The sequence below is a fragment of the Thunnus maccoyii genome, chromosome 23, assembly GCF_910596095.1.
Source record: "Thunnus maccoyii chromosome 23, fThuMac1.1, whole genome shotgun sequence".
In the NCBI taxonomy this organism is placed as follows: domain Eukaryota; kingdom Metazoa; phylum Chordata; class Actinopteri; order Scombriformes; family Scombridae; genus Thunnus; species Thunnus maccoyii.
Genome location: NC_056555.1, coordinates 17,312,392 through 17,340,269, shown reverse-complemented (window position 1 = coordinate 17,340,269; position 27,878 = coordinate 17,312,392). Strand labels below are relative to the sequence as shown.

At 45.9% G+C, this 27,878-nt stretch overlaps 1 protein-coding gene across 6 annotated transcripts; it reads left to right on the top strand.

Moving 5' to 3' along the window:
* The first annotated feature begins 119 nt into the window (after positions 1–119).
* Positions 120–27,484, top strand: kmt2e (lysine (K)-specific methyltransferase 2E). Of its 6 annotated transcripts, none has more exons than XM_042403599.1 (25): positions 120–460; positions 9,663–9,847; positions 13,804–13,915; positions 14,268–14,497; positions 14,713–14,852; positions 15,398–15,579; positions 15,689–15,727; positions 15,828–16,028; positions 16,253–16,383; positions 16,690–16,807; positions 16,959–17,068; positions 17,183–17,435; positions 18,518–18,616; positions 20,192–20,263; positions 20,893–21,078; positions 21,362–21,688; positions 21,899–22,198; positions 22,434–22,584; positions 22,855–23,081; positions 23,170–23,226; positions 23,501–24,043; positions 24,295–24,560; positions 24,835–24,914; positions 25,020–25,099; positions 25,196–27,484. In XM_042403599.1, exons 2-25 carry the CDS (start codon positions 9,777–9,779, stop codon positions 26,243–26,245), a joined length of 5,025 nt encoding a protein of 1,674 aa, XP_042259533.1. In that variant the 5' UTR covers positions 120–460; positions 9,663–9,776; the 3' UTR covers positions 26,246–27,484. The 6 variants fall into 6 exon arrangements, with proteins under 6 accessions (XP_042259533.1, XP_042259531.1, XP_042259535.1 ...); XM_042403597.1 differs by having other exon boundaries at positions 24,295–24,581; XM_042403598.1 differs by lacking the exon at positions 120–460 and adding an exon at positions 3,662–3,874 and having other exon boundaries at positions 24,295–24,581.
* The last annotated feature ends 394 nt before the right edge of the window (positions 27,485–27,878 follow it).

The following is a 27,878-nucleotide window of genomic DNA, read 5'->3' as shown; positions in this document are numbered from 1 at the left end:
TGAATCACGGGCACGCCGCCCCTGTGAAACGGGCAGGGTAGCCCCGCAGTGTGTGGGGGCGGGGCTCGGGCTAGTGATGGGGAGGGAGGGGGGGCTCGTGGGGGAGGCGGAGTCTCGGCAGTCCTGGCAGGGCCGCCATTTTTGCAAAGGGAGAAGAGACTGGTTTTGAGGGGATCTAATTTCTAAAAGTCGCCGTTGACTAGGGCACTGTTTTAACGGTTTCCAAGTAATTCCTAGTCAAAATTTGGCTCCCTGCGTAGAACAAGAAGCAAGGGATTTTTGACAGGAAAGGACTATTTAAAGTACACATAGAAAACCAAACATTTTAAAGCGTTGCTAGTGATCCGCAGTGTGTGGACAGAAGTATTGTTTTGGTTGTGGAAGCTGTGTGGAAAGCGACGGGGGTCTCACCCAGGTCCCCTTATTCGCTATTCAGATCCTCCAGAGTGGACATAAAACGGTGAGTAAAACTGCATTAAAGTGGTTGTTGTGAAGGTGAGCACAAATCCGACCTGGAAGGCTATTGTTGGCTTTACTTAGCTGGCTAGGCACATCATGCTGATGCTGGCTAACGTAGTTATACTATCAGCTGAGTTTAGCTTGCTTGCTAGCTGATCAACACCGTTAGTTCAGGGTCTGTGGGTGCTAAGTCCTTTTTTGTTCATATTAACTAAAGAAAACAGCTAACCAGATGACGTAAGTTTCCAATGTGAGTGTCAAGTTGGCCACTTGCTAGCTAGCGCATGCTATTAGCTCAAATTAGCTTGACACAGACCGAACAGAGCTTCTTGACTTTTCCGTTTCTCATACAAAGTTATCGGGTTAATATTATTTACACACCGCAGTGATCGATATAAAAGTGTTTGCCACGTAGTTAAGAGTAGCCTCAACGCTAATTACAGTACACATTGACCGTTGTGGGTGACGAAAACGCTGCAATTAGATTAATGTCTGCCCCATAGCTTAACGTCTTCTCAACAACAGTCAACGCTAATATAACCAGCAGTGAACTTGCCATTAACAATATATTATTTGCAGGTTGACTTAATATAAATAGAGCCAGAGGGGGACTCACTGGAGGTTTAGTTTGACACAGTGACACTGCGGGCCATATTGCGCACGGTTTCATCCGTTTTTGTGTATAAATACTGTGACCTCCTAATATAACGTTGCCCGCTTTATTTCCAACCATTTACTTTTACTGTACAATCACTAAAAGAGCCCTTTCAGCTACAGCTGTCAGCAAACGCGCCAGATTTTTGGGGGTCCTTTCTTGTTATACTTGAATACAGTGTTTGCCATAACACAGTGTCACAAAACACAACAGCAAATTTAGTTAGTTAGTTACAAACTTGAATTAGACGTGGTGGCTCCCCATCCTGTTCACCCTGAGCACGGGACATTATTTCCGTTCAGCGACATTTCATACAAAGCCACAGAACAATGAGCTTTTACAGGCATGTAAACAAATGTAAGAAGATGTTTAGTCTGTTAAGTTCAACTCAAAGCAAGACCAGCTGTTAAAATACCTTAAATGCCTGGCAACATTGCGCAGTGATCTCACAGGCTACTAGGATTTTTTTTCTTCTGAATAGCAGTTATGACAGGATGTAATCAAGAATAAATCCAATGTCAACAGAGGAACCTGGCCGCTGCTATTTTGTTGTAATTGACTTTTCTTTTTAAAAAAAAAAGTACCTTTCGCGATTACTTTATTTAGATTCAGGGTGTATTGGGTTAAATGCTGCAAGCGTGGGGGAGGGGATGTTGCATTTGGGCATCTCGCCCCAGTCATACAATTTGTAACTCCATCTCAATTGGCAACCCTAGCCATGCTGAACTACACTGTCGCACTTTTAGTGGTTTTACCCAGCCTGAAACACGTTACCGTATGAATGTACAATCGGCTTTGGCTTGCCCCCGAGCAGTTATCTCTCGACGCTGATGTTGTCGCTCTTTCCTGTCTGTGACGAGCCAAGTATTAATCCACTTCTTTTCGTGTCGGTGCTAGCTCACTTTGCTAACTTTAACCCACTACGCATTATGCCGTTAGCTCCCGTTGGTTACCGCTAGCTTTGCGGGTTATTTTTACTCGGTGTTTTGGGCTTAATTTACGGCCCAGAATTTAAAAAAAATATCAGCGGGTATTCCTGTGTTTACATTGCTGCTTTCCCTTACTGGTGAACCGTAAAAAAGTCACATTTAAGACGCTTCGTGCTTCGATTGTGTCGCTACTCCAAATGCCATTAACATTAACTAGCCTGCTACACTCCGAGAGGCCATTGCTGGCCATAATTGCTAGCAGATTAGCTTACTGGCTTTGCTTTCGACGACTTCACAAAAAAACCTTAATGGTAACAACACAGAGACTGTACCGACAGAGTGATACTTAAGGTAGAGTGTATGAAAGAGGCGATTGAATGCATTCTTGGGGATTTTCTTCCCATGGCGAGGCTCCCCTGGCTACACGATTGTCTCGCCGTCCTGAGAAAAGCGCTATGAAAATGGCGACAGCACCAGGGTGTTGTGGTAACATAATAGCAACGTTGTACCCTCCACACCCCTATCGGCAGGACTGACTGCAGCGCCGACATACTCACTGGGAAGCAACTACACAACACAGTATTTTTTAAAATTTTTTTAGTTCAGGTTTAGACATAACAATAACGTCAAACGATTAAGATCATGCCTCGTTTGCACTGCGCTTTTTTAGCTTTTCATAGTTAACAATCAATGATGCTGTTGTGTCTATTCCCAAAACGAATAACATAGTAGCCCTGTAACATGCGTCACGGCTTATGCTATTCTTGTGTTTCGTGTTGTAATGTTGAATGCTGGGACACGAGGTTTAGCATTTTCAGAATACTATAAAGAAAATGCTAATAATTCTTTTCTTTTTTAAAAAAAATAAGTTTCATAAAGATACACAAACACAATCCTTGTGTCAAAATAAATCTATTGCAGACCCGCTCCTTTGCCACATATCACCTCCCTGAAATAATTTTCATTAAGTTAACATTATGTAGTTTGTCCCTCACACCCATAGTTTGCATTTCCTCTTTTCTATTTTCGGTGTATCCCCTCTAGTGTGATAGAATTGGAGCATACTAGTTGGTTAGTTATAATGTGTACCAATTAGTCATTTTAATTTCAATGTCAGATAAGAAGGAGAATTTGATGCTTGCAAGTTAAAAGACAGAAATTGGATGCACTTTAATTTCATGGCACATTTATTTCAATAAAGTCATAAATTAACAGATGTATCAGTCAGTGTTTTGATCTGATTTTTATTTTTAAGCATAATGTGGGTTACAAAGCACACAGTTTAAGTACATTAGTGTCAGAAAAACATTCAAATTCAGGTGCCAATGGCTTGACAGTTGACATTCAATTGATTACAAATTATTTAAGACAGTTGGTTCAGCACAATCATATATAATAGTGTGTTTAAAGTTTAATGTTAATTGATGTTGTAGACGATGAATGTGCCCTTTGTGGCCTCTTTTTCTCATTTTCGGTTGAGACAGTTTGTCACTGCTTCCATACGGCTGCATTTTAAGCCATGTATCATCAAATATTAACATGATAAAAATGAAACTGTGACGGTAACCAAATCAACGCTAGTTTCCAGGATAGTGTTTTCAAGCCCGTGGGCTTTCGCAAACTCCCGAGATGGTGTGGCACAGCTGTCTTCCCTCTACGTCAGACTGTAGGACAAACTTTGGCACGTTGTTCAGCTCAAATGCTTGTTCATGACTGTTGCCAAGAAGCTTTTTTTTTTTTTTTACACATTTTATTGTACTGACAATTTTGATGTCAGCTGAGTGAAGAGAAGACATTTTTCAAAAGCTGCAGAAGCACATTAAGGCATTAGGTGTGTACACTGAGTTTCCCCCCATTTAAGGATTACATTATAGTTGAAACTATAAAATTACATAAATGTGATTAACATGAGTGCAGCTGTGCTGCTGTTATATGAGGATGTATTGTTGTCAACAGTCTGTGTTGACTGTCAGTATTAGACTGATGGATCTGTTAAACAAAGGTGCTTGTTTGGCTGAAGCATCATAATCATCACTGTCATAAGCAGGAATAATGCATGACACAAGCCTCCAAACGCTTGCAACTATCCACTGTAAAACAGGCAAGTGAGAGAGGATCAGTTTCAACACACGGCATCATTATTCATGTCCTAAACATCACCGAGGCCGGAGACGCCAGAATGGTCTGTACAGCTTCTGTCTATTGCCAGGGATGGTGTGTTTGTCAGTAACTTTTTGCAAAGAACAGTTGCCTGTGAATGTGGCTTACATAACAGCCAAGTGGTAAAGGTTTGTCTTCTTCTGTGGATGGGTTATTACCACTAGACGAGTTAGGGGCCCTGATGTGCCTAATCAGACGCTGCTATATAATACACAAAATCCCCAGCTATCTACTAGTCCTTCCTTGTAAAGGAGCAAAGGCCTCTGTGCTGATACTTGCACCTTTTTAAATACCTGACTAGCTGTATGTGTGTCTGGTTGTCTTGTGTAGGTAAGTGTGTGTTTGCTTGCTTGCTGGCTATGTTGACAAAGATTGTGATGGGAGATGAGCTACCACTCCCCCTCTGCCATAGGGACAGAGCACTCTGGCAGGTGGCAGGGAGTCACAGCAGTCTCAGATGACACACCTTTCCTCTCACCCTAACCCCTCGACAGACTTTTACACAACACACATAATAAAGAAGCCACAAGCTGACTGCAAACTTACTTAATTTTTCAGTGCACTCAGCGGAGAGAGAGAGAAAGAGAGAGAAGTCAAGCAAGTGCACAGGATGTCTATTGGTGTATTGACTTATTGATAGGGCAGATGAGGGCCACAGACTCACGAGCTTTCTCTTTTACTCTCTTATGTATGGAAGACCTCTTGTTTTTGTGCTGTTCACCGTCTCCAGGCAATAAACTTAAGCCTGAAACAGTAGCACCTCTGTGCAGGTAAACTGTGTGTCCCCATAGATACACTCCTCATCATGTGGGGCTAAGCTGTGTGGATGTGGCCTGGTCTCCAGTGATCTAACTTGTGTGGTACCCAGACCCAGAGAGACCTAGAGACAAAGCTGCTTGGCTCTGGGGTCCAACGTGGTCACGTGGCTCCCAGCTGGGAGGAGAAGGCAGGGCTCAGGTGACCTGTTTTTGTGCTGCTAGCTGGGCTGTAACAGATCCCTCTTTAAACTAGCAAGCTGCCTCCCCGACAGGTGGCTGCAGGGCTTTGGTTGCTGTAGCTGCAGCCCTGCTACACCTCCCTAACCTCCTTCCTGTTGCTGTCCCTGTGTTACAATAGCATTCATGGGCAGTCACACAAGGCAGGATGGCCCGAATAAAGAGGGGCTGTGGCATCAATGTTGGTGATGTAACGGCACTGCGGTCCAGGCGTGAAATTGATCATCAAACACTGCTGTAATGAGACCCGAGTGGCTCCTACTGTTCTTTTGCCCTGTAGATGCTGAGTAGCCTCTCCCTATTTCTGCACATGCACATGCATGGCTCACATTTTAGTTAGCTGCACATTGCGTTCATTCTCTGTCCACCAGCTGCATATGTGCCTGCTTGTCACTCTCTAATAATCAGGATAGGTCTCCAAGACATTAGCCTTCACAAGTCACACAGATAAAGATGTAGCTCGATGTGAATTGGTTAGTTCGATGTTATATGTTGTACCTGTTTAATTTACAAATGTTCAAAGGAACTCATCCTTGACTGCACACAGCCTGGCTGTGATACTCTGCAAGCAGGAGCGAGAGGGAGATGGAGGGATTGTGCCCCAGGGGTTCTCCTGAAGAGACATTACTCAGACTACAGGAGGGCTGCCCCAGCTTTGCTGCCAGACCCTGTTCCTACTGACTTTTAACTCTCTCACTCCCTGGCTGTTTGAACTGAGCACATAGGACATTGTTTTGAATTTCATATTTGAGTTTCCTGCGTCTTATCACATCACACTATTTTTAAATAATGTAGCAGGTACAAACCCTGTTGCAACAGCCTTTTGAGTGAGAACTGTATATCCACTTTGAAATGAGCATGTAATATAGCCCTAGAGACCATCTGTATTTTCCTAATTTGTTTCTCCATCAGTCTGCTGCACTGCTGGCCCTCAGCCTTTATTGTTTACTAGTTGCTAGGTAGGGGACACAGACGCTGCAACATCACTGTCTTCCTCATCCTCCTCATCATCTGACTCCTAAGTGGACTGGTCTTTACAGTCAGATGAGGGTATTGGTTTGCACTCTCAACAACTCAGTTCCTATTGTGGCCACAAAAAATTGCTTGTGTGGACGCTCTATCCATATCCCCCGCTGTATTGATGTATGACTTCACCTTCAGTGCTTGAGTAGAGAGGCAGCGCTGGCAGCCATGGGCACACTGATTTATGAAGGACAAGGCAGATGCAATGTGTCCCTCTGTTGGCACTGTGAAAAAGAGGACCGGGCCTACATTCCATCTGGGTCATACTTCCTGTGTATATGAATGCATTTGTATGAGTTTGTTTTATGCGTTTGTTTATGAGCTGAGTCATTGCAGCCAGCTACGAGGATGGCATGAAGGCACATCAGGTTGGCAAGGGGGCTGTGGGATTCAGTCGGAATCCCTCGTTTTTCTCTTGCTCCTCCTACTTATCGAAAAACATAATCTGCCGAGACTTGGCTGCGAAAACAAGAATGAAAACACTGTTACACATAGAGCAGTGGTAATAAACTGAGGAGAGAGGGAAGCTGTTGTTGGTAGCGGCATGGTTTAAGTGTGATGGTGTGGGTTTTCCCTCACTGACTTCAGTGCGGTTCTGTCTTAAAAGGATAGTTATTCCCCACACAATGACGTGACTGTGTGCCCTCACTGAGGGAGGAAAGGAGGAGAAAGGAGAGACTGGGTTACGCTATGTGCTCCACTCTGCCACCCAGAGTCCACCCAGGTCTAAGCTGTGTAGCGTCACTGTCAGACAGACCCCATGTACACCTCCCCCACCACTGCCCTCTGAAATGGAGGGGCTGTGGATTTCTAAAGCTCCCTACTGCGCAAGGAAATCTGTTCAGAGAAGCATACAAGGTTTTAGAAACGAGACACGCAGCAAACCTAAACCACTTTCATCCTGTGACTAGTTATACTGTTATCCACTTTTGCTGCATGTTTTTCTTGGTCTTAGTCCCTCTTCTACTCACCCTCCCCTGTGCATGTTCCCCATTTTCCCCACCCCTCGCTCTTATGTGTTTCCATCACAGCCGTGGATTTGGCCAAAGGTGGCTTTAAATGGTCTTTCCCGGCCTCCCTGTAATTGGGAACTGTGTCTGCGACACTCCCCTTCCCCTCCGCTCTGCGTTACTGTCTCAGGTTTATTTAGGAAGTGAACAGAGGAGGGAGAGAAATCCGGCTGGGCGGGGTGACTGGGCACAGGAAGGGGGGGTGGTGTGTTTTTTTTTTTTTTTTTTTTTTTCCTTTCTTTGGCTGCGTTTCTCCAGGGTGATGGACAGCTCTTCTAGAGGAAGTAGGAGGAGCAGTCAGAGGCAGTCACAGCACAGCTCAGATTTAGTCAGGAATGCTGCTGTACTGTACTTGTTTTTCTTTTTTCCACCCGCCTTTTGTCAGTCTTGGCTGTGTCTGGCTGCAGCGGAGTGCATGTACATTTGCACACTGCTCCCAGGACCTCCTTTTATAGAGGAATGTTTGAAAGGACAGGGCGAGGGGTTATCTGTCTGTTTGGCCTGTGTAAGGGGGGGGGTATATGTGTGAACATGAGCTTGTGTGTGCATTCCTCAGTGACAGCAGGGTTCCCTGGATGAAGTGGAGACAAACCAAGTGGACGAGGGAACAAACAGGCTGCTTCGGAGGGAAGCTATTTACCAGTGCTTTAACGTACTGGGCCTCTCAGATAATACAAAGGAAGGGGGTAGTCTGTCATTTCAGTGTTTTTGGCAAACTGCCCTATCCTTGTTGAAAGAAAGTGTTATGGTTACATCAGCTTCCATCATAAAATGTCCCTGGCTGTGAAGTAGATGTGCTTTTTAACCCAGTCACTGCACACCGAATCAGAGAATTTCAGGGGTGATCCCATCAGTAGCCTTGGCTGACACACACAGACACAGAGGGGTCTTCTTCCTCCTATTAATTAGGCCTGGAGCTGACAGCTGTCACGTCTGCCAGCCTCTCACCGGTCCCGCTGGCTTAATAATCCATTTGGGTGAATCATTGCCTAGAATTCCTCTCATAGCTGTTTTATCTATTGTAAAATATTTGGCATCAGATGTTGTGTTGTAACTTTCTTTCTTGAGAACTCTGAGAGTTCCTTGACGGAAGCAGAGCGGTCGGGGTTGACAACCTACCTGGTAATGAATTACAACTTTCCTGGAGAGATGACATGCGTAGACATGCTCTTGAGTTTTTATTTGTGCGAGTGCTTCAGAGGACGTGCTTAGGCCAGAGAGTGCGGGTATCTGATGGGCATGCGGAGACATGTTTTGGTGTTATGGTGCATTATTGCTTGCAAAGTGTGTGAAGTATTCCCCTATTCAATACATGACACATCCCTGCTTTGTAACCCCTTTTTCCTCCATCTACACCCGGAGCTGTGATCTGAGCGTTTGTTTGGCCCCAGTGTGCATGAGCAGGCGGAGGTGTGACCTCCAGCCTATTTTGTCTCGGCATCTGTCCCTTCCACTAATCCTGCTTATCAACAGAGCTCTCTGTATCAGGGGCAGCCACACTGTCACATATGCTCCCGCCTGGATTCACATCAGACACAAACACATATTCCCTTAATATTCCCATCAATACTATCGCCAGTGTATGATTTATTAGTCTGGCAAGCCTCCCCACCTTGGGACCAAAGGAAGGCTACATTCATTGCCTGACACCTAATCAAACTCAATTATTGATGACTTGATCTTTCTACAAGAGATGGTGACAGTAGCAATGATACAAATGCAAGCTTTCCTATAACTGAAACATGCAGACTTGTAATTACAGTATTGAAGATTGTGTGTGTGTGTCTTTTACTGGGATGTGTGTGTGAGAGTGTGCTTAGAATAGAGCGGTCCTCTTCAGTCGAAGGGGGAAAAATGGCCTCTGTATGTTGTTGCGTTTTCCTCCCTCCTTTCATGGCGGCTGACTGCTCTGTGTTCTCTTGCTCCCCTTTGTGGGGGTTTTCTTACAGTGCAGCCTTCTGCATTCCTAGCAGACAGTGTGTGTGTGTATGTGTGTGTGTATATATATGTGTGTCTTTGTATGTGTGTGTAGAGGTCGCTTTAGCGCAGTTCGCAGCAGCTCAGGCTTCACCTTACAATATTGTATTCTCGCGCTTTTCACCAGTCAATACCTCAGCTCAGTGTACGAGCTTTGTCAGAGGGGAAATTCCTGTCAAACACTTCCTTGACAAAGACTGTTGAAAGTATGAATCATGCATTAACGTTTACTGGAAATACCCATGTTTTCACTATGATTTGTTATTTCAGGTTCACTAGTCTTGCAAGTGTTTTTTCTTGGCATTAAAGAAATGACATGTTGTTGAATTGATCATCATCACTTGAGACTAGCAGATGATGCTGCTACACAATACTCACTGATTTTCTTTGTTCCCCTTTTTTCTCTCTATTGTCTTCTTCTACTTCTTCCTCTCTCCTCCAACTGTATGTCCAGGCCTTGTGGATGCACTTAGATGTCTGCAATGACTGCTGTGGCTGGCATGCCTCAGTGTTTTGGACTCCCATTCTCTGGACTCAGTAGGACAAGAACTGATCAGCAGAGAACGTCATGAGCATAGTCATCCCAGTAGGGGTGGACACAGCAGACACCTCATACCTGGACATGGCTGCGGGCTCAGAGTGAGTAACACTTGCAGACAACACTAAGCCTTCACTGTTCGCACTGTTTTAAAGCCCCCTCATTTCCTCCCCTCATTCATTCTTATTCGTCCTCACCAAGAGTTCATTCTCAGTTTCACTCTTTCTACATGCTTTTTTTTTTTTTTTCCTTTTCTCATCTCCCTCCACCTCATCCTCCGTTCACCTTCTCACTGCCTCCGTTATCATCTCTCACTCCTCTCTGGTGTGATTCACTTGCACTTGTCTCGCAGACGCTCTTTATTTGATGTAATATGATTCCCCTGCCCCCTTTCTCTTGTGTATCTGCCTCTACATGCCCTCTATTATGACTTAAGCAGCTCTGTCAGTGTAATCTTTTCCTTTTCTCTATGACTCGGTTCAGCTCTTTCTAGCCTTCCACACAGATCTCCTCTCCCACGTATACATAGTTACTGTTAATGGGAAAAGAATTTGCAGTCAGTCCGTGGAAGCAGGGACCCATTGGCTCTGTGGCATTAGTGTCTGCTCTAATGGACAGTTCAGTCTTGCCATTGATTATACTTGCACTCAACCACTGCTCATCGCATAGACATTCTCCCGTGTACAGCTCTTAACTACATCTGCCTGTGTGAAACTGTCAGGAAGCTCTGAATGTAGATGTATGTGTGTCGTTTGTGTTTGTAACGCTAACTTCGTGTGGCATTCAGACTCAAACGTGATTTTCCGTGATCCTTTTCTGGTGCTGTAGCTTGATGTTTGCACATGTGTACGCTGCATTCAGTCAGTGAAGCAGAAATGGTGCATGGAGCCACGGCAACAAGCCTCGTATGGCCCCTCCTCTCTGTTTCCTATAGTCTTGTCAAGGACATTGCTGTGGCTTTTTCTGGTCAAATAAATGAAGCAAGAGGTTCTCGTATGACTAAAGAATAACACACGTCATCAACTTATGTAGGGGCTCCTGTCTCTTTAAACGAGGGAGAGCCCTCCCCTTTTGCCTTCATCAGAGCTGTTGCCGTGACAGCTTGTGTTGCCATGGTATCTGCCCCTTGCTCCCCTCCCTCCCCTCTGCACTGCGCAAGGCCTGTTACCATGGTCACTGGCCTGAGTGACAGGTGGCCCTCACAAAGATATGGCGTCTTAAACTGTCCCACCGCGTCTCCCCCTACCCCCCCTTTCCCCTCCTCTCCACAGAGCTGTGCTGCCGGGGGTAGGCGTAAGCCCCTTGCCTCGACTCTCTCACTCGCTCTTTGTCCGTCCGCGCTCTGCGTCCGATCGCCTGCTGCAGATTTATTCAAAAGCAGATAACAAGCCTGAAAGGGGGCTTCCACATGCTGCTGGCGCAGGTTTCGTCCAGGCCAGAGGGACAGAGCGTAGCTGGACACACACATACACACACAGCTCCTTGGAGTATTGTGAGTGCGCCAGCCGGCAGCGGGGCTGGCTACTCACCAGAGAAACGGCGTCATGTCCTTTCCACATCCCCCTGAAGTCTGCAGCAGCGTGACCAGCTGTTGGCTAATGCAGTGTGTGTGTCCACAGTGACACACAGATACCCAGCGTGCGCGCACACGCTGACAGACTACGTAGTGTTGCCATGGCAGCGAGTGGGAGCTCTTCAGGAGTGAAGGCGTTGCCTCTGGCTGTTCAGTGCTGGTCTTTTTCTCTCCTGCTGTTGATCTCTCCGTTCTCCACGCTCGTCCACTCTGCCTCTTCACCCTCTCTCAGCAGGTGTTTGCATTTTGAGTGACATCTGTTCCTTGTTAAATACTCTTGACATTTATGAGCTATAAATAGTACAAACCTAGCTGCCACTTTAATTGAATCATCCGTTCCCCCAGATTTTCTTTTTTGCTCTCTCTTTTACTTTCTCTCACTCATCGTCTGATCATCATCTGATCATGACTGACTGTGTATCTGCAACCCTCCCACTTATGTGTACACCGACTCTCTAATCCCTCCTTTGCGCTTCCCAGGAGTGGAGACATGAATGATACAAACCCTCCAGCTATGCTCACATACATTTAAACATCTTCCTTCCCTCCCACTGAACAAGCTGGTACACTTGTTTGCCTTTGTCTCGCCTGTCTTTGACTTTCACTGTGTCTGTGTTGCGTGTCCTCTCTGTTTCTGCCTTTCACATCGATCCACTGATGTGTTAAACTGAAAGAATGCCAAAGTCCTATCATGATTAATTCTCTTGAACCTATTAAAAATGTCATCCTTGAGCCTCTGAATGATATATGCCTCAACCTTATCTTAAATCCCTGTAATATAAAATGTAGACTTTGGTCTGGTTAATCATTAATGGCAGAAAGTTGGTGAGCACACGGCTCACTTTCAAGTGTGTCTTTTTTTCTTTTTTTTTAACTCTCCCTTCTCCTTTTTAACCCTTGAAAGTTTAGAGATTTCTATCTGTGGCAGTTAATCTGTAGTGTGTACACACACACATAACGCACACACCTTAACCCTGGATCCGCCTCCAGACCTCATGCATGCACTTACGTTTTCACTTTGACAGTGAATACTTGAGCGGCAATACACACAGGAAGTGTTGCACAGTGCTCTTACGGCGTGCAACAAGAGCAATAGGGCTGAGAAGGGCTCACGCAGGTACCGTATCGCCACTTTACCTTGAGGCTCGCTTTTAAAAGGGGGGGTGTGAGTTGGGGAGGGAAAGAGGGAGAAATGTTTGTGTCGTTTTTAAAAGTTCATTAATGTTATGAACATGTGCTCCAGGTACCTAATAAGTATTATCTATATCTCCTAATGTGGCCGGTTGATCTCACTGTACTTCTTTTTCCTGAATGTGGGCTTCAAAAATGTTTGCTATGGAGTCCCAGTGTACAGAACAGCGTTACATAGACAGAAATGCTGCATGGCCTGTTCAGGGTCCCCATTGTGTTTTTAGTCTTTTGTACCCATCTTGCTCAGTATACCTGAGAGACTGTCCAGTATGCTTAGTGAGCTTTTCTCCATGTATTTTGCCTTGTTCACAGAAACTTGCTGGCAGTAGCCCTCATGTAGTCAGATGGCATGCAGTGGACTTATTTCTTTTAGCGTTTAAAGATAGAGAGAGCAGCGAAGGAAACAAATCATCAGCTGTTGTGTACACCACTAAATTGTTTTTGTGCGTCTTTGACCTTTTTGAGCATTTTTTCGAGACAGGACTCCTGTGAAAAGAGCAGGATTAAGTGATGTGTTTTCACGTGATTGAACCTTTTAACACATTCGGATGCGTAACTATCACATGAATAGCTACCGCACCTTAACTAGAACCCGGCTCTCTCAGTTTATCTCAAATGCGTCTTGCTTATCTTGTAGCTCTCAGTTTCTTCGATTATTTCCCTATCTCCTTCCTTTCTTCCCTCTTCATACATAACGAACTTGTCTCATGCCACTGGTTTTGCTTGTTCCACTTCCCTCTTCCACCACAGCCACACTCAGCAACTGTAGAATAGATTACTCGTGTCATAATAAGGGTGGGTTGGTCTCAAACGGCCAAACAGGCTCACTCCTCAACTGCACTGTGATCTTGGGGAAAGTGGATTTACTGGTTTGGTATGAAGAAGCTTGAAAAAATGATTATGTGTGTGTTGTTTTGTGTGAGTTTGTATGAGAGAGAGCCCATTTCTGGTGATTGTCTGCCTTGTAGATATGGGTTCAAGGGTTAAAACGGCATTTATGCTGACATTTATTTCTGTGTAGTACAACTAAGGTGATGTGACAGCCAGCACACTGTTGCTGGAAGTGCAGTGGCCTTCTGCCCTTGGCCCCCCTGATATTGTGACTGTCATAGCCACACCATGTATCCATACTCTTCCTACTTTACCTCTCTGTCACCAGTAATAATTGCTCTGCTTCTGACTCACACACACACACTTCCTTACACTTGAAGAAACAATGCACTTTGTGTCTCTGGCTCTCTGTGATAACGTGTAGTAACGTGTATTCTGCGTTTTTGTGTTGCTGCCCAACAGACCAGAATCGGTGGAGGCCAGCCCTGTGGTGGTGGAAAAGTCCAGCTACCCACACCAGATCTACAGCAGCAGTTCTCACCATTCCCACAGTTACATTGGCCTGCCTTACGCTGTGAGTACACACACTTGTCTTTGTCTCATTCTCTTACAAATAACCCACATTCCTTGAGCCCTCCCTCTCTGTTAATCATTGAGTGCGCCATGACCAGCTCTCATTTAGGCTCGAATAGAACATTGACCTGTAATGGACTGGCTTCAAAATCTGTTAATGATATTTCCGTATACTTTGGATTCACTATTCTGTCCTCAGTCAGTTGGTCATGTCTACTACAAATTTGTTTCACATGCATGTCTTACATTTCCTAGTACATTGCGACTCTAGCTAGACTACTTTCTGAGTTCTCACTAAACAAAACTGTCATTCACCTACACCACATGACCCCTATCTTCCATCCTTCCATCAGGACCATAACTATGGGGCTCGGCCCCCACCTACACCACCAGCCTCCCCTCCCCCCTCCATGTTGATCCGACAAGGAGAGGGGGGGTTGTTTGTTCCAGGGGGCCAGGACGAAGCATCCAGGGGCACCACGCTCAGCACCTCGGAGGATGGCAGCTACGGGGCTGACATCACCCGCTGCATCTGTGGCTTCACCCACGATGACGGCTACATGATCTGCTGTGACAAGTGCAGGTTAGAGCTCAGTTAGCACAAGTGGTCACAAGTCTTGACGAGTGTGGTATCTGACCCTTTTTTTTTTGAGTCATTCAACCACATCTTCTGATAACGTCTTTATGATCCCAGTTAGCTAATGACTCAGACTTTGTCTAACTTATCATTAACACTGAAACTCCAAGCAGAGATGTAAAAGTATATTAAAAAAACTTTTGCTATGTTTTTTTTTATAGTGCCTGGCAGCATATTGACTGCATGGGCATTGACAGGCAGAACATTCCTGAGACCTACCTGTGTGAACGCTGCCAACCTCGACACCTGGACAGAGAGAGGGCCATTCTGCTGCAGACCCGGAAAAGAGAATGTTTGTCTGGTAAGTAAGACTACACAAGGGGATTTATAAGCTCTCGTCTTCAAAAAGATTGCTTTAAAACCTAATGTTTGAGTTTACCCTTGAAAATCAAATTTACAGTATACTGACAAAAAGTTAGATAAATACCGAGGGGATGTTGGCGTTTTTTTGAGAGCTGCATTCCCCAGTGCCAGTTATGAGGTGTTACACGTTTTCTGAAAGAACACAGTTAGATCTTTCAGTTCTGCTTTTACTGGCTTCCTCGCTGCAGTAAATAGGCAGCTTGTAAGCGATCGGAGTAGGTTGTAGGCTGTCTCAGGCCACAGCAACCTCCTCCCCCTGCAGGCCAGCATTATTTTGCTCAGCCCGAGCCTGGGACACAGTGACACCTGCTGGACAAGTAGCAAACTATCATTTTCTAATTTGTGCTGTAACATACCTCATTGTCCATTATTCTAGCTTTTGTTTTGCCTGCAGCAGCTGCAGCTTTCTATAGATTTATGTCAGGCATGTGATGTTTCCTTTTTCCCTCCTTTTTACTAATATGTATTTGTTTGCTTAATCAGACGGGGACACCAGTGCTACAGAGAGTGGAGATGAGGTGCCGTTAGAGCTCTACTCTACTTTCCAACACACGCCTACCACCATCACCCTCACGACGGGGCGCCTCGGGAATAAGCAGGCTGACAAAAAACGCAAAAAGAGCGGTGATAAAGACCCTCCAGCATCCTCTGCCCGAGCTAAAAAGGTCAGCTTACAGTCATTAATTTATAATAAAACCAGCCAAAGCACATAATGCATTAAATACTTGAATTTCAATGAACTTTTAAGATTCAATTGTTTTACTTTTCTGGCAGGCCTTCCGAGAAGGGTCCAGAAAATCCTCAAGAGTAAAGGTAAACGCACAGAAGCAACACACAACTTGTGTTTACAGTCCTGTTAGTGATCTCCTGTCAAAACTTGAGCCATATGTAACAACTGTACTGTGTCTGTCAGGGTGCAGCTCCAGAACAGGAGCCAACAGAGAACCCGTCTCTGTGGGAGAACAAGATCAAGACGTGGATGGAGCGTTACGAGGAGGCCAGCAGCAATCAGTACAGCGAGGATGTCCAGGTCCTGTTGCGTGTTAAAGAGCAAGGCGACGGCAAGAGCCTAGCGTACAACACGCATCCAGCCTCTTTCAAACCACCTGTGGAGGTACAACCCTGTACAGTCTGTTCTGTCAAGTCATAAAATACTATTTACAAACCTATCTTTAAAAATCTTGTTAACAGGACATGCATACATAAACTAAAACCTTTTATACTCAAGCATGCAGTCAGTCTACAGCGCTAGTTTCTTTTCTTTTGGGGTTTTAGTGTATTGTAATCAGTGTCTGTCCAGGATAGTTGCTCATGTTTGTCTCTGTCTCTCCCTTCCAGAGTCAAGTTCAGAAGAACAAGAAGATCCTCAAGGCGGTGCGAGACTTGGCCCCAGACTCCCTCATCATTGAGTACAGGGGCAAATTTATGCTTCGACAGCAGTTTGAGGCCAACGGATACTTCTTCAAGAGGTCAGATTGCTTCACTAGTTAAATGTGTTAGAGCTATATTCAGAAGTATTGCTGACGCTATTACTTGATTTATCAAAAAATAAAATTACTAATGAATATTGGCTTGAATATTGGAAATCTGCAGATTCTCAGATGTAAGCATTTCCTTGTTCCTCTGTGTTATATCAATGTAAACTGAAAATGTTACTTGCTTAACCGCTCAAACAGATAAAGACATTTATGACTCTGATTTACAGTGTGCAGTTTATGACATTATGTTTTTATGTGAGTTAATATTACCACTCATGCATGTGTTTCCCTCTTTAGGCCATACCCATTTGTGTTATTTTACTCAAAATTTGACGGACTGGAGATGTGTGTGGATGCCCGCAGCTTTGGCAATGAAGCACGCTTCATCCGTCGCTCCTGTACCCCTAATTCTGAAGTAAGCAGACATCCCAAAAATCCAGAATGAATCGATGAACTTGCCTGTTTTTATTCAGTTAAAGGTGGCTCTTATGAATAGTTATAGTGTTGTTATTTTCTGTGTTCATCGATCAATACTTTTCACTAATGTTTTGCTTAACCTCGTACAGGTGCGGCACGTCATTGAGGATGGCATGCTGCATTTATATATCTACTCACTGAGGCCTATCACCAAGGGCACAGAGATCACCATTGGTTTTGATTTTGACTATGGCAGCTGGTGAGTTGAAAGGCGTAAACTTGGCACGTAGCAGGTCAAGATCATTTCACCTTCAGGCTTCAAATTCTGATGCCCTTCCTTTGTTTCTCTTTATCTTCCTGTGAACATTTGTAGTAAATACAAGGTGGACTGTGCCTGTGTGAAGGGGAACCAGGAGTGCCCGGTGCTAAAGCACAACCTAGAGCCCACAGAGAACCTGGGTTCTGGAGGCAGGCGCCGAGGGAGTCGCAAGGACAAAGAGACAGTCCGGGACGACCAGGGCCAGAACCAGAACATGGGTTTGGATGGCGAGGGAAAGGGCAAGAGCGTAGGCGACGCCAAACAGAGGAAACTCTCTCCTCTTCGCCTCTCTATCTCAAACAATCAGGCAAGATTAGACGTTTATGAACATCACACTGAAAACACCCAGTCTCACCCTTCTTTAACACTATACTGCTCATATGTTTAGACTTTGTTTTCTACTGTTCCACAATTTCTGTTTTTATAAACATTTATCTCTATGGTCTATGCATGCCATTTTGTTTGATGTTAGTTGAATGTCATTTCTGTGCATGTTTTTTTCCATTGTTAGTCCTTCTTTGTTACTCTACATCCTCTTTAGTTCCCTCTTTTTTCCCATCATCCCTTTATGCATTCACCTTTGTCCCCCCCCAGTGACAATTTTGATGACATAGTTCAGATTTTTACTGTCATTGCACAAGACACTTTTGTGCCATTTGTCTGGCAGAGTTGTGTTGGAGTGTATTAGTCTTTTGTGCAGGTGTGCAGGTTTAACAGAGTCAGAGAATGGCTTCTCTCTCGGATGCGTTAACTAGAACAGGATTTCTTAGTCGTCGTCTATTCCTGAATAGCAATTTTCACCTGCCTTGACCAAGCCAAATCACTATAAATTGGGTTCATTGAGCAGTTTGAAAGCAGAGAAATCTTGTTTGTGGCAAAGTGTATATAAACTTTTAGAAAGCAGGCCAGTGTGTCACATAGCTTCTACTTCAGCGGGACCGTATGAAGTCAGGTTTAGAGGTCCAGAAACAGCTCCAACGAAGAAAGGTGAGATGAGATGTCCAAACAGAGGAGATAAAATATGTAAAAGCCATCGTTATGACAACTGTATGCTCACATCCAAGACACAGTATGTCAGCTATCAGAGGTTGCCGGTACAGCTTGAAATTTGCCCAAAGTGGAACAGTTACTATGAAGTGCACGTGCAGATCCATCAAGTTCTGAGCAGGTGTGTTTTGTGCACAGGTTGACCACTAAAGAACAATCAGAGTGACTCCCCCCCCCCCCCTCCCACCACCCCCGTAACTTTTAGGTTACTCCCCCCTTCCCCCTCCCTCTCTCCCTCACCTTCCCTGTCCTCCACTCTTACCTGTCTCCCTCTAGTCTGTAGCCAGACTGAATGAGCAGCCATGATAAAGCGCCATACCGCCCTCTCCCCTCCTCTTACAGGATCCTGAGTTATATGAGGATCTAGAAGACAAAACCTCCGTTAGCAATGAAGTAGAGATGGAGTCAGAGGAGCAGATTGCAGAGAGGAGGAGGAAGATGGTAAGTGTGCCAAGCTAGGGGGCTACAGCTTTTTTTTTTTTTTTTGCCATGCAGCCACCCAGCAGAAAGAGTGAAAAATAAAAAAACCAAACTGTCCCCTGTTGCTCTGGGTGTGGACTATATGTCTGCTAAGGGGGTTGTGGCTTGGATAGGTGCAGCTTTCCTCTACCTCTCTTCCATTAAACTACCCTCCTCTTCATCACTCATCTACCGCTAGCGCTCCAATCATTGTCAATGCACCTGTTGCTGTTTTGCTCAGTCCTGTTTGTTTTAATTTCTCCCTCCTCTAGCTTTGACTTTCCTCTTCTTCCCTCTCACAGTATGGAGGCTTTTTGCTTGCCTGTTATTATGCAGTGACATTTATTTGTTTGCCTTTTTTGTTTTCTCCATCATATGAGAAAATGTAAAGGCCTCCAGTACCCCTGTCAGTGGAAACAAAACCAGTATACCGTAGCATCATACATCCTGGAAGTATCCCCAGTGTGTTTGTGTGTGTTTTATAGTTTTGAGTGTAGCTCTCCTCTCACCTTCACCGAGGCCAAGAGCTTGAAATGGCCAATTACTGGTTCAACCACTCTCTTACGTCCCTGAGAGATGGAATCAAACACACACACACACACACACAAGCCAGCATGGTAAACTACACACCGACACAAACGCGCACACACACTCTGGAAATTACCCTGCAGTCAGCTTCATTTCACACGGTGGACCCAAGGTGTAAAGTGCTGACTCATCTTTGGCCAACATACAGTTCTGCTAATCGGCCAGAGAGGGATAGATAGTTGAAGGGGGAGGGAGGGAGAGGAGGGGCTGCAGAGGGTAGAGCCTTGTTGCCAGGGCCATATTGACTTTGGGAGATCCAATAGGCTGCCTTCTATGGAATGTGGCCCAGAAGAGAGCGCTCTGCTGCTGGGGCAAAGAAGCGTGCATTCACACATTGACGATCACAAGCGTAGTAGATGCATGTGGGTGTTTGTAAATCTATGCCGCGATAAGATGCGGGGGAGATGACATCAGTGTGTGTGTGTGTGTGTGTGTTTTTGGCATGATATCTTGCCTACTTAAACAAAAAAAAAAGCCCCTACTGATTGAGTTTTTTTTGTATAATGTCCCTTAACTGAATGTTTGCCTGTGCCATTTAAATTTTTGTTTACTATAGTGGCATTTTGTGCTTGGTGGTAGGTGACCGGTTGAGAAGCTTGTATTGTGATATAAACTTAAAGGGGTTATCATAAGGACGGAAACCCTTGAGGGTGTTGTAGCAGGTGTGCACTGCAAAGACAGCTTTTTGCACAGACAGATCAGCTTTTTGAGAAAATACCCCTATCCTAAGCCAGGTTTCATTAAGAATATGTTAGAGAACATACGTTACGGATACGTTGTGTCCTAAAAAAAAAGCCCCATTAACTGTACAGTAGGACATTCCAAAGTTTATAGTATCTGAAATAGGTCTATTTTATAGCATCAGAAAGTCAGGGAGTCACAAGTCTAGACCTGTCCAATGTTTGTGAAGCCTTGTTTAGGGGGGACATGTCTCTTCTAAACTGGGCTGTCTCTTTATTGAACATTCAGGCCAACCCAGTGGAGCAGTCCCATCTCCCTGTCGGGGCGGCTTCCAGCTGGAAGGGACTGAAACACAAGGAGGTAAACTTGACCCATACATAGCCAACCCCACTCCACCCATCTACCAGCCTCCCCACTCCCAATCTTTTTTAGAGGTGACTGACTTACAAGAGTACTAACTGTCTCGTCTTTACAGACACCAATCTTCAGCCTGGCCTATGCAGCAATACATGTGTTGTCTCATTATGTTTCGTGGTATGAATCTCTTTTCAAAGGGGTGTTCTTCTAACTGAAGGTGGAGCTCTTTGTTTTTTTGGTGGAGGTAGCCATGGTTTCCATATTATTTTGGATTTGTGGCACAAATATGTATAGAGGAACACATTAGACATTCTGTACTACAACCTTCTGGTTTGTCAGGGTTTATGTCCCAGTCACCTTTTGACACATCCTGACAGCATTTTTTTTTTCCTGTTGGTCCCCTCTGACCTTCTGTCCTTTTTGTTTCTGAAATGAGGGGTCACATTTTCACTTGTCTCTGCACTTGGCACTCTGCATTCAGCTAGATCGGCTTTCGCTGTGTAGCACACATTAACCCGTTGTATCGCTACTTCTGGTGCTCTGTGGGAGATAAGTACTCCATGGACTAATTCCTCTGCTCCCTTTTCCTCTCCGTCATCCCTCCTTCCAACCCCACATCTTACTCTCTGCAGACACGAGAGGAGAGGAAGATGGAGGCCATCCTGCAAGCCTTTGCCCGAATGGAGAAGAGAGAGAAACGCAGGGAGCAGGCCCTGGAGCGAATTGGTAGCATCAAGTCGGAGGTCGGAGGACGCAGTGACATCAAGGAGGAGCCGCCAGCCACACCGGAGACGGCTGATTCTCCATCTGTCATGCAGGTAAGAGCACGGAGACTGACAAAACCCCCCTTGTTTTGACATAAATACCTGAGCTATAGAGTGCACAAGTTAGGACCATGTCAACAACTTTTCCCACAGGATGTTTCTTTCATCTGATATTATCGATTTTGAAGGAATTGATGTCACTTTTGTATATCAGTATTTGGAAACAGTCTATCCATCAATGACAAAATGTTTGACTAATATGCAGATATGTTTGTGAGGGCATGTTTAGCATTGCATTGTTTTACTAAATATAAATACTCTCCTGTCTCTCTTGCAGCCACTTCTAGAGGTGAAAGAAGAGCCAGGACTAAAGCCAGCCAAGGTCAAAGGCTCGAGAAACAGGAAAAGTTTCTCTAGAAACCGAACGCACATCGGCCAGCAGCGCCGGCGAGCTCGCACCATCAGCACCTGTTCCGACTTACCCCCTGGTTCTCCAGCTGAGTCTGTGGAGCCTCTGACCAATGAAGCCCCTGAAGGAGAAACGCCCAGTGCACCGGAGCCGGAGCTCATCTCTTCCCAAGCACCGGACACCAGCCCCCCGCACAGCAGCTCACCTGCACCTGACAGAAACCGCACCGGGAGCAAGAGCTTCAAAACTAAAAAGGTAAACTCGCATTTTTATCTTCTGCCTGTGCAACAACAACCTCAGCATAAGTAAGCAATTATGTGCTTGTTAGATCTCAATACTTGAATGTTTTGTTTTGGTCTTATATAATGTGTATTTTACTTTGCATTGTTGAGAACTCCACTTTCAGACGTGCAGATTTGCACATCTTTGCTAAACATCATATTGTTTCTGGACTCTTTTTGACAGCACTTTGTGAGTGAGTGGGTGGGAGAGAAGCAGCAGGACCGTTGTGCAGTGCGAACCCCAGAGCCAGCCCCAGAGAGGCCACTGAGAATAAGCAGTGACCCCGAAGTACTCGCCACCCAGCTTAACGCCCTACCAGGCATGGCCTGCTCGCCACAGGTTTACAGCACGCCCAAACACTACGTCCGCTTCTCGTCCCCATTCCTGGCTAACCGCAGCCCCACCACTCCTGGAGTTCCCACCGGGAGACGGCGTTCCAGAGAATTGCCTGAAACGCCGCCAACCACTGGCTCCTGCAAGAAGGTACAATGTTCTGCTTTAGAAATATTGATATTCCCCTTTAGCTTTGATGGGGCATTGATGTTTCTCAAAGAGCATAATCTAGCCGGTTTTAAAGTCATGTCAGTCAGTCCTTATTTTTGAAATGGCCTTCTTTAAAGCTGACAAACATGTTGAAAGAAATGTGTCTCACAAGCGACAGAGCTACCAGCTGTGTGTCCTTTTTATTGAGTCACTAAACCTCCGCTCTTTCCTACAGCGATGGTTGAAGCAGGCTCTAGAGGAGGAGGGCTCCACCAGCCCAGCCAGACGACCGAGCCTCCTCATGCCCAGTGAGGGTCCTCTCAGCCCCTCTATTAACGGAGACTCTGACAGCCCTCTACCCTACAACGGCACCTGCTCACTACCAGGTATGTCAGTGTGAGAACCATGAGGTTCTTCAGTTAAACTGTCGAACCACTCGAAATTTCAGAATTAGACAAATAAGGTAATTTAGAACCAGCTCCTGTTATTGTTTATTTACCCACTGATTTTAAAATGAATGTTTTCATGAAAACTATCCAAATAAGCTTTGACATGTCGAGACCATTTTTCTTAGATTAAGTCACACAAAGGTCACTGAGAGAAAATTGTTTGGATAAATTCCCAACTGAAGCAAACACAATTTTTATTCCTTTCAGAGTTGCCGACACCTTTGAAAAAACGGCGGTTGAGTCCGTTAGATGCCTGTATGTCCGAGAGCTCGACACCCTACGGCTCGCCTTGTGCCACGCCCACCCGGGCAGACCAATCGGAGGCACCCGCAACACCCATCTTATTGGCTACCCCGCCACGTCCCCGAACTGAGGAGCCAAGTACGGAGCATTTGCCCAGTACCCCAACACAGACACTTAATACCCCCCAGGAGGTAAGGCCGCCGATACTGAAACGCCACAAAGGCTGCACGTTGTTTATATGAGAAAAATCAGAATGTTGAAATCGGTTCTTGTTTACAGAGTGAATCATCAGTGGAAAACTCCCCAGAGGTCAGCCGGAAACCCAGTGTGCAAGAGGTAAGTGGAAGACAGCGTGTATTGACGTTTTTTTCACAGGGGTTAGGAGTTCAATGAATTTTGGATTGCATTATTGACCAACAACTTCATTAGAATTTCCCACGGTCGATTCTTCAGCAGAGATGAATAGTACTCTGTCTCATGATATGTGTTAATTTCGAAAATGAGCTAGCCGATGTATTTATTTTGAGAAATTTAGTTGCAAAATAAGAATAAATCTGCACAACACAAGACATGCAGTCGTCTGATTTTTGACCCCTCTCTCTTTTCCTAGGCCGATCGCCCTCCGTCGTTGGTCTCTTCTCCCTGTGTCAGGGCTCCCAGTTCAGATGGACTCCAGACGGAAGCTAAGGTGTCGGTTCCTGAGAGTCCACAGCCTCCAGCTGCTGAGTCTGTGGACTGTGGAGAGGACAGGGCCGACAGTGGGATTGTAGAAGGTAGTAGCGAGGCTTCCTCCTCTGCAGAAACATGTGCTTCCTCTTATCCCGGCTGGATAAAAAGCCCAGAGAGATGCCCGACTGGACCAGCTGGCCTGAACTTCTCCCCAGTCAACTCGAACTTAAGGGACCTCACCCCCTCACACACTCTGGAGCCTTTGGTAGCTCCCTTCAGGCCTGAAGCTGCAGCTGGAGCTGCAGCAGGGCCCACAGCAGGGACAGGGTCATTGGTTGGCTCTCAGCCCCCCTTCAGTGAAGGCCAGGGGCAGCTCTTTTACCCCTGCTCTGAGGAGGGAGGTTCACTCGGCTTCTCGCGCTCATTGAACGGGGACAGCACCGGCGAGGGAGGGTCAGCGCAGAACCCCCCACAAAAGAAAAAGGTCAGTTTGCAGATGGATCATATGTATTATAATTACAGTACAAAAGCTAATGTGCAGTCAGTAGGTCTGTAGTTATTAACATGTTATTAAGATAAGAAGATAATACCCCAGGCTTGTGTTCTGTGTCACATATTCTCCTCTTTAAGTCAGAAAGAAATGCATTGACCATCCAAATGCCGCCCTCTACTGGTGTAACATAAGACTTGCTTTTTTTTGTTCATAAATCAAATTACGGTCCTGCATCTTCTCAGGTTTCCCTGCTAGAATACAGGAAACGACAGCGCGAAGCTCGTCGCAGTGGCTCCAAGACCGAGTGCAGCTCTCCTGTTTCCACCGTGCCACCTTTGACTGTGGACGCCTTCCCCGTCGCCCTGGAGACCACCAGTGAGCCCTCTATACCCCCTGCTCCTACACCTCTCTGCAACACCAACGCCACCACTGTAAAAGACCCCCAGACAAACGAGGAGACAGAAACCGCCGGAGAGAAAGGGGAGAAGGAAGGAGGAGAAGGGCAGTGGTACGTTTTCTCAAAACTACAGTGAGTTCCTTTTGTTGAAAAAAATACATAGTGGTGATATTTCTGTAGCTTGTAGCTGGAATAAGGCAAAATAAGACCAATGTGCATCCTTTATGAATAGTGCTAGTTTTTTGTCTGTTTATGTATGCATAAATGATGCTGTATTCTTACTAACTTGTCTGGTATATGGTAGAATATCCTGTGTATATAGATTACTTAATGTGTTCCTACTGGGAATAAGCTACTGATACTGGTACTGATTTTTCCCCTTCAGGACGTCGTCCACTTCTGTAGAGCAGGCCCGGGAACGCAGCTACCACAGAGCTTTGCTGCTCAGCAAAGATAAAGATACAGGTGAGAGTAGTGACGGTGTCTCTCAGTCAATGCTGGGTGTTTTTCACATGTGAGATGATGTTTTTTAATTAATAGCAATACTCTACTGTTCTGTTCTTGTTCTAGATGGTGAGACAGAAGGTGGCGATACGCCTGCACTGAGAGATTGTCCGTCTCCAAGTCTTCAAAAGACCCCAACCCATGCAGTAAGTCAACATTACCCACCTGATGGAGATTTGAGTCATCTTAGTGAGTTTTGAGCGAGTGTGTGACGTTGTATTATGTGTCTTTTCCCCCCGCAGCCTGGCTCTCCTTCTCCTCTCAGCACTGCCCAGCCTCCCTCTCGGCCAGCTAAGGAAGAAGACGGTGATGGACAGCCTCGGACGCCAAATCCAACCAGCCAGCCACCGAGCAAGCCTGCAGGCCCCAAGCCGGCCCCTCTGACCCCCACAAAGCTGCACCCGGCCCCGTTACCCTCCTCTCCTGTTCATTATCCCGGATCCTCTCTCCTCCACTCCCCTAAGCCTCAGCCTCAGGGTTCGCCCTACCGCAGCCAGAGGGCGCTGTTCTCTGCCCAGCCTCAAAACCAAACGCAGCCCCAGGCTCAGACTGGCCCACCCTCTTTCCCCCAGTATAACACGCAGGGAGCTCCACCTCCACCTCCCCCTCCTCCACCTGCGCCACCAGCCTCGACAGCCTATTTTCCCAGTCAGAGCCCCTCACCTGCTGGACCTTTCCCTGGGTTTAAACCTGCCGTTACACCTCCCTACCCTCCAGGTTCTCAACCCATGATGCAGACTCTTCCCCACAGCGTGCACTATCAGAGCTCAGCTGCCCCACCGCCGCCTCCTCCTCCACCCCCACACCCGATGCCCGGGCCCACCTTGTTACACGTCAACCTGCAGCCTCCTCCCATCCAGCAGCACCAGCTCCTGCTGACAAGCGCCCCTCCTCCGCCTCCTCCTCCGCAGGGCCAAACCCCCCAGCAACAGCAGCAGCCCCCCTCTGGCAGCACCCTGCTGTCGCTCACCCCTCCTCCGCCTCCTCCTCCACCTCCCCCCGCCCCTTCAACCAACACCCAGATGCAGCCCCACCACTTTCAGAACTTAGGGGGTTTTCAACCGGCGTTACTTCACCCGGGTGCTGCCGCCAACTCTTCAGTGCCCCCATCCACGTACCCACCGCCCCTTCAGCAGACCGGACTGCCTCCACCTCCCCCTCCTCCTCCCCAACAGACTCAGCAAGGCCAGGCTCAGGCCGCCGCCTCCCAGATGCCTACTGGGACTCGTGGAGCCCCCGCATCCTCGACACCCTTCCACAGTTCGGGGTACCTGAGCACAGGGTGGCACTGACCGCCCTCTCTGCTGCCGGCCCCCGTCAGCCCCTGAGAACTCAGCCCAGAGAGGGGCCTGTACCATAAGCTGTAGATATGTTTTCTATGTACCTGAACACATGGCCAGTGGAAAAACAGCTGATTGTGGGATAAAAGGGTACTTTTTAAAAAAAAAAAAAAGGACAGAAAATTTTAGAAAAAAGGACAGTGACATAATCTTCAAGACAAACTGTATAAAATTGAAGATGGACGATCCCCCCGGTGCTCATAGCCCTCTCTCTGGCCTCCTTTTGTTTTTATATATCCTTCCTGTGATGGAGAGGGAAACTCTCTGTTCTGTGTCTTGTTTGGACTCCCGTTGTAAGACCCCGCACTTTGTTAATCAATGGACATTCCAGCCTATATCCCCCCTCCTCCTCTTCCTCCTCCTCCTCTTCCTCCTCCTTCTCCTTTTGTCAGTTATTCCTTTTACTTCCTATTCTCTCTTGTCTGTTGTCGGCTCTCTACACCATTTTTATTTGTTTTAATCTAGTGGCTCATTATAGCAAAGAGAAAGCTTTTTGTATAGAGAAAAAAAAACACAATTATTTTTTTTATTCCTCTGTCTAACAACAAATATCTGTTCACCGCTGCAGATTCAGAAAAGACCCATTTCTGGGAGCCTGCCTCACTGGCCCAGGAGGCTGCACTCGTGCGTGTTTGTATGTATGTATGTGAGCGTGTGTGTGTGTGTGCTTGCGTGTGTGTTATAGGGTGTGAAGGAGTATGGCTGCCTAGTATGACATCCAGAGGAGGAAAGTGTGCGTGAGAGATTTCGTATAACGAGTGCTCGTAGCCTTCTGAGGTAGGCAGAGTGGTCTCGCCCACAGGTAGGATGTTAGCGGTTTATTTTTGAATATCAATGGTTATTTGTAGAAAGTGTAATTTAATGTATAGGTGGTTACTCCAGCTTTCACCAGGAACAGGTTGTAAATATTCGCTTCTTTTCTTTTCTATGCTTGTACAATTCGCTCCCATCCCATTTTGAAATATGGTTGTAAATACAAACGCTCTTCTTGGCAAAGCTGAATGTTTCTGTGACTGTAGCATTATTTTTTTTTTTTTTTTTTTCCCTCTCTGGACTCTTCAACTTTGTCTTTTTTTTTTATTATTTGTGTGTGTGAGTGTATGTTTGTGTGGAGGGGAGAAACTCACAGACACTGCACTGGTTGGCTATTTTCATGGTTCATTATAATAAATCACTGTAATGACAGTTTTATACCACTTGTCGTGACATGTGTCTCTGGGAACTTTTGTGCCGCCGTGTCCTCTTTCAGCTTCTTTGACAAATATCCGCTCAGCTTTTCTGCCTTTTGTGAGAGAGACGAAGGGAAACATTCAAGGCTGCTGCTGAGATATACCCTTTGAGAGATGATCAAGGCCGATTCTGTTTGGGAACAGCAAATTTGTAGTGCTGCACACGTTTGTTGGACAGTGCTGTTAATAACTCTGCTGATAAAACGTTGACCCTGAGAAAAGTGCTTCAATGCATAAAATAAAGCTGAAGGATACAGAAAAGTAAAGGCAATATAAACAAGAAGAATAGGGGCAGTACAAAGAGTTTTAATAACACAGCTGACGGTTAAAGCTGGAAAAACCTGCTTTAGTAATTT

Coding starts and splice junctions, on each gene's coding strand:
- kmt2e (XM_042403597.1), top strand. CDS start 9,777: ATGAGCATAGTCATCCCAGTAGGGGTGGACACAGCAGACACCTCATAC. Junction 21,079..21,361: donor ATTCTCCATCTGTCATGCAG/GTAAGAGCACGG, acceptor TCTCTCTTGCAG/CCACTTCTAGAGGTGAAAGA. Junction 21,689..21,898: donor AGAGCTTCAAAACTAAAAAG/GTAAACTCGCAT, acceptor TCTTTTTGACAG/CACTTTGTGAGTGAGTGGGT.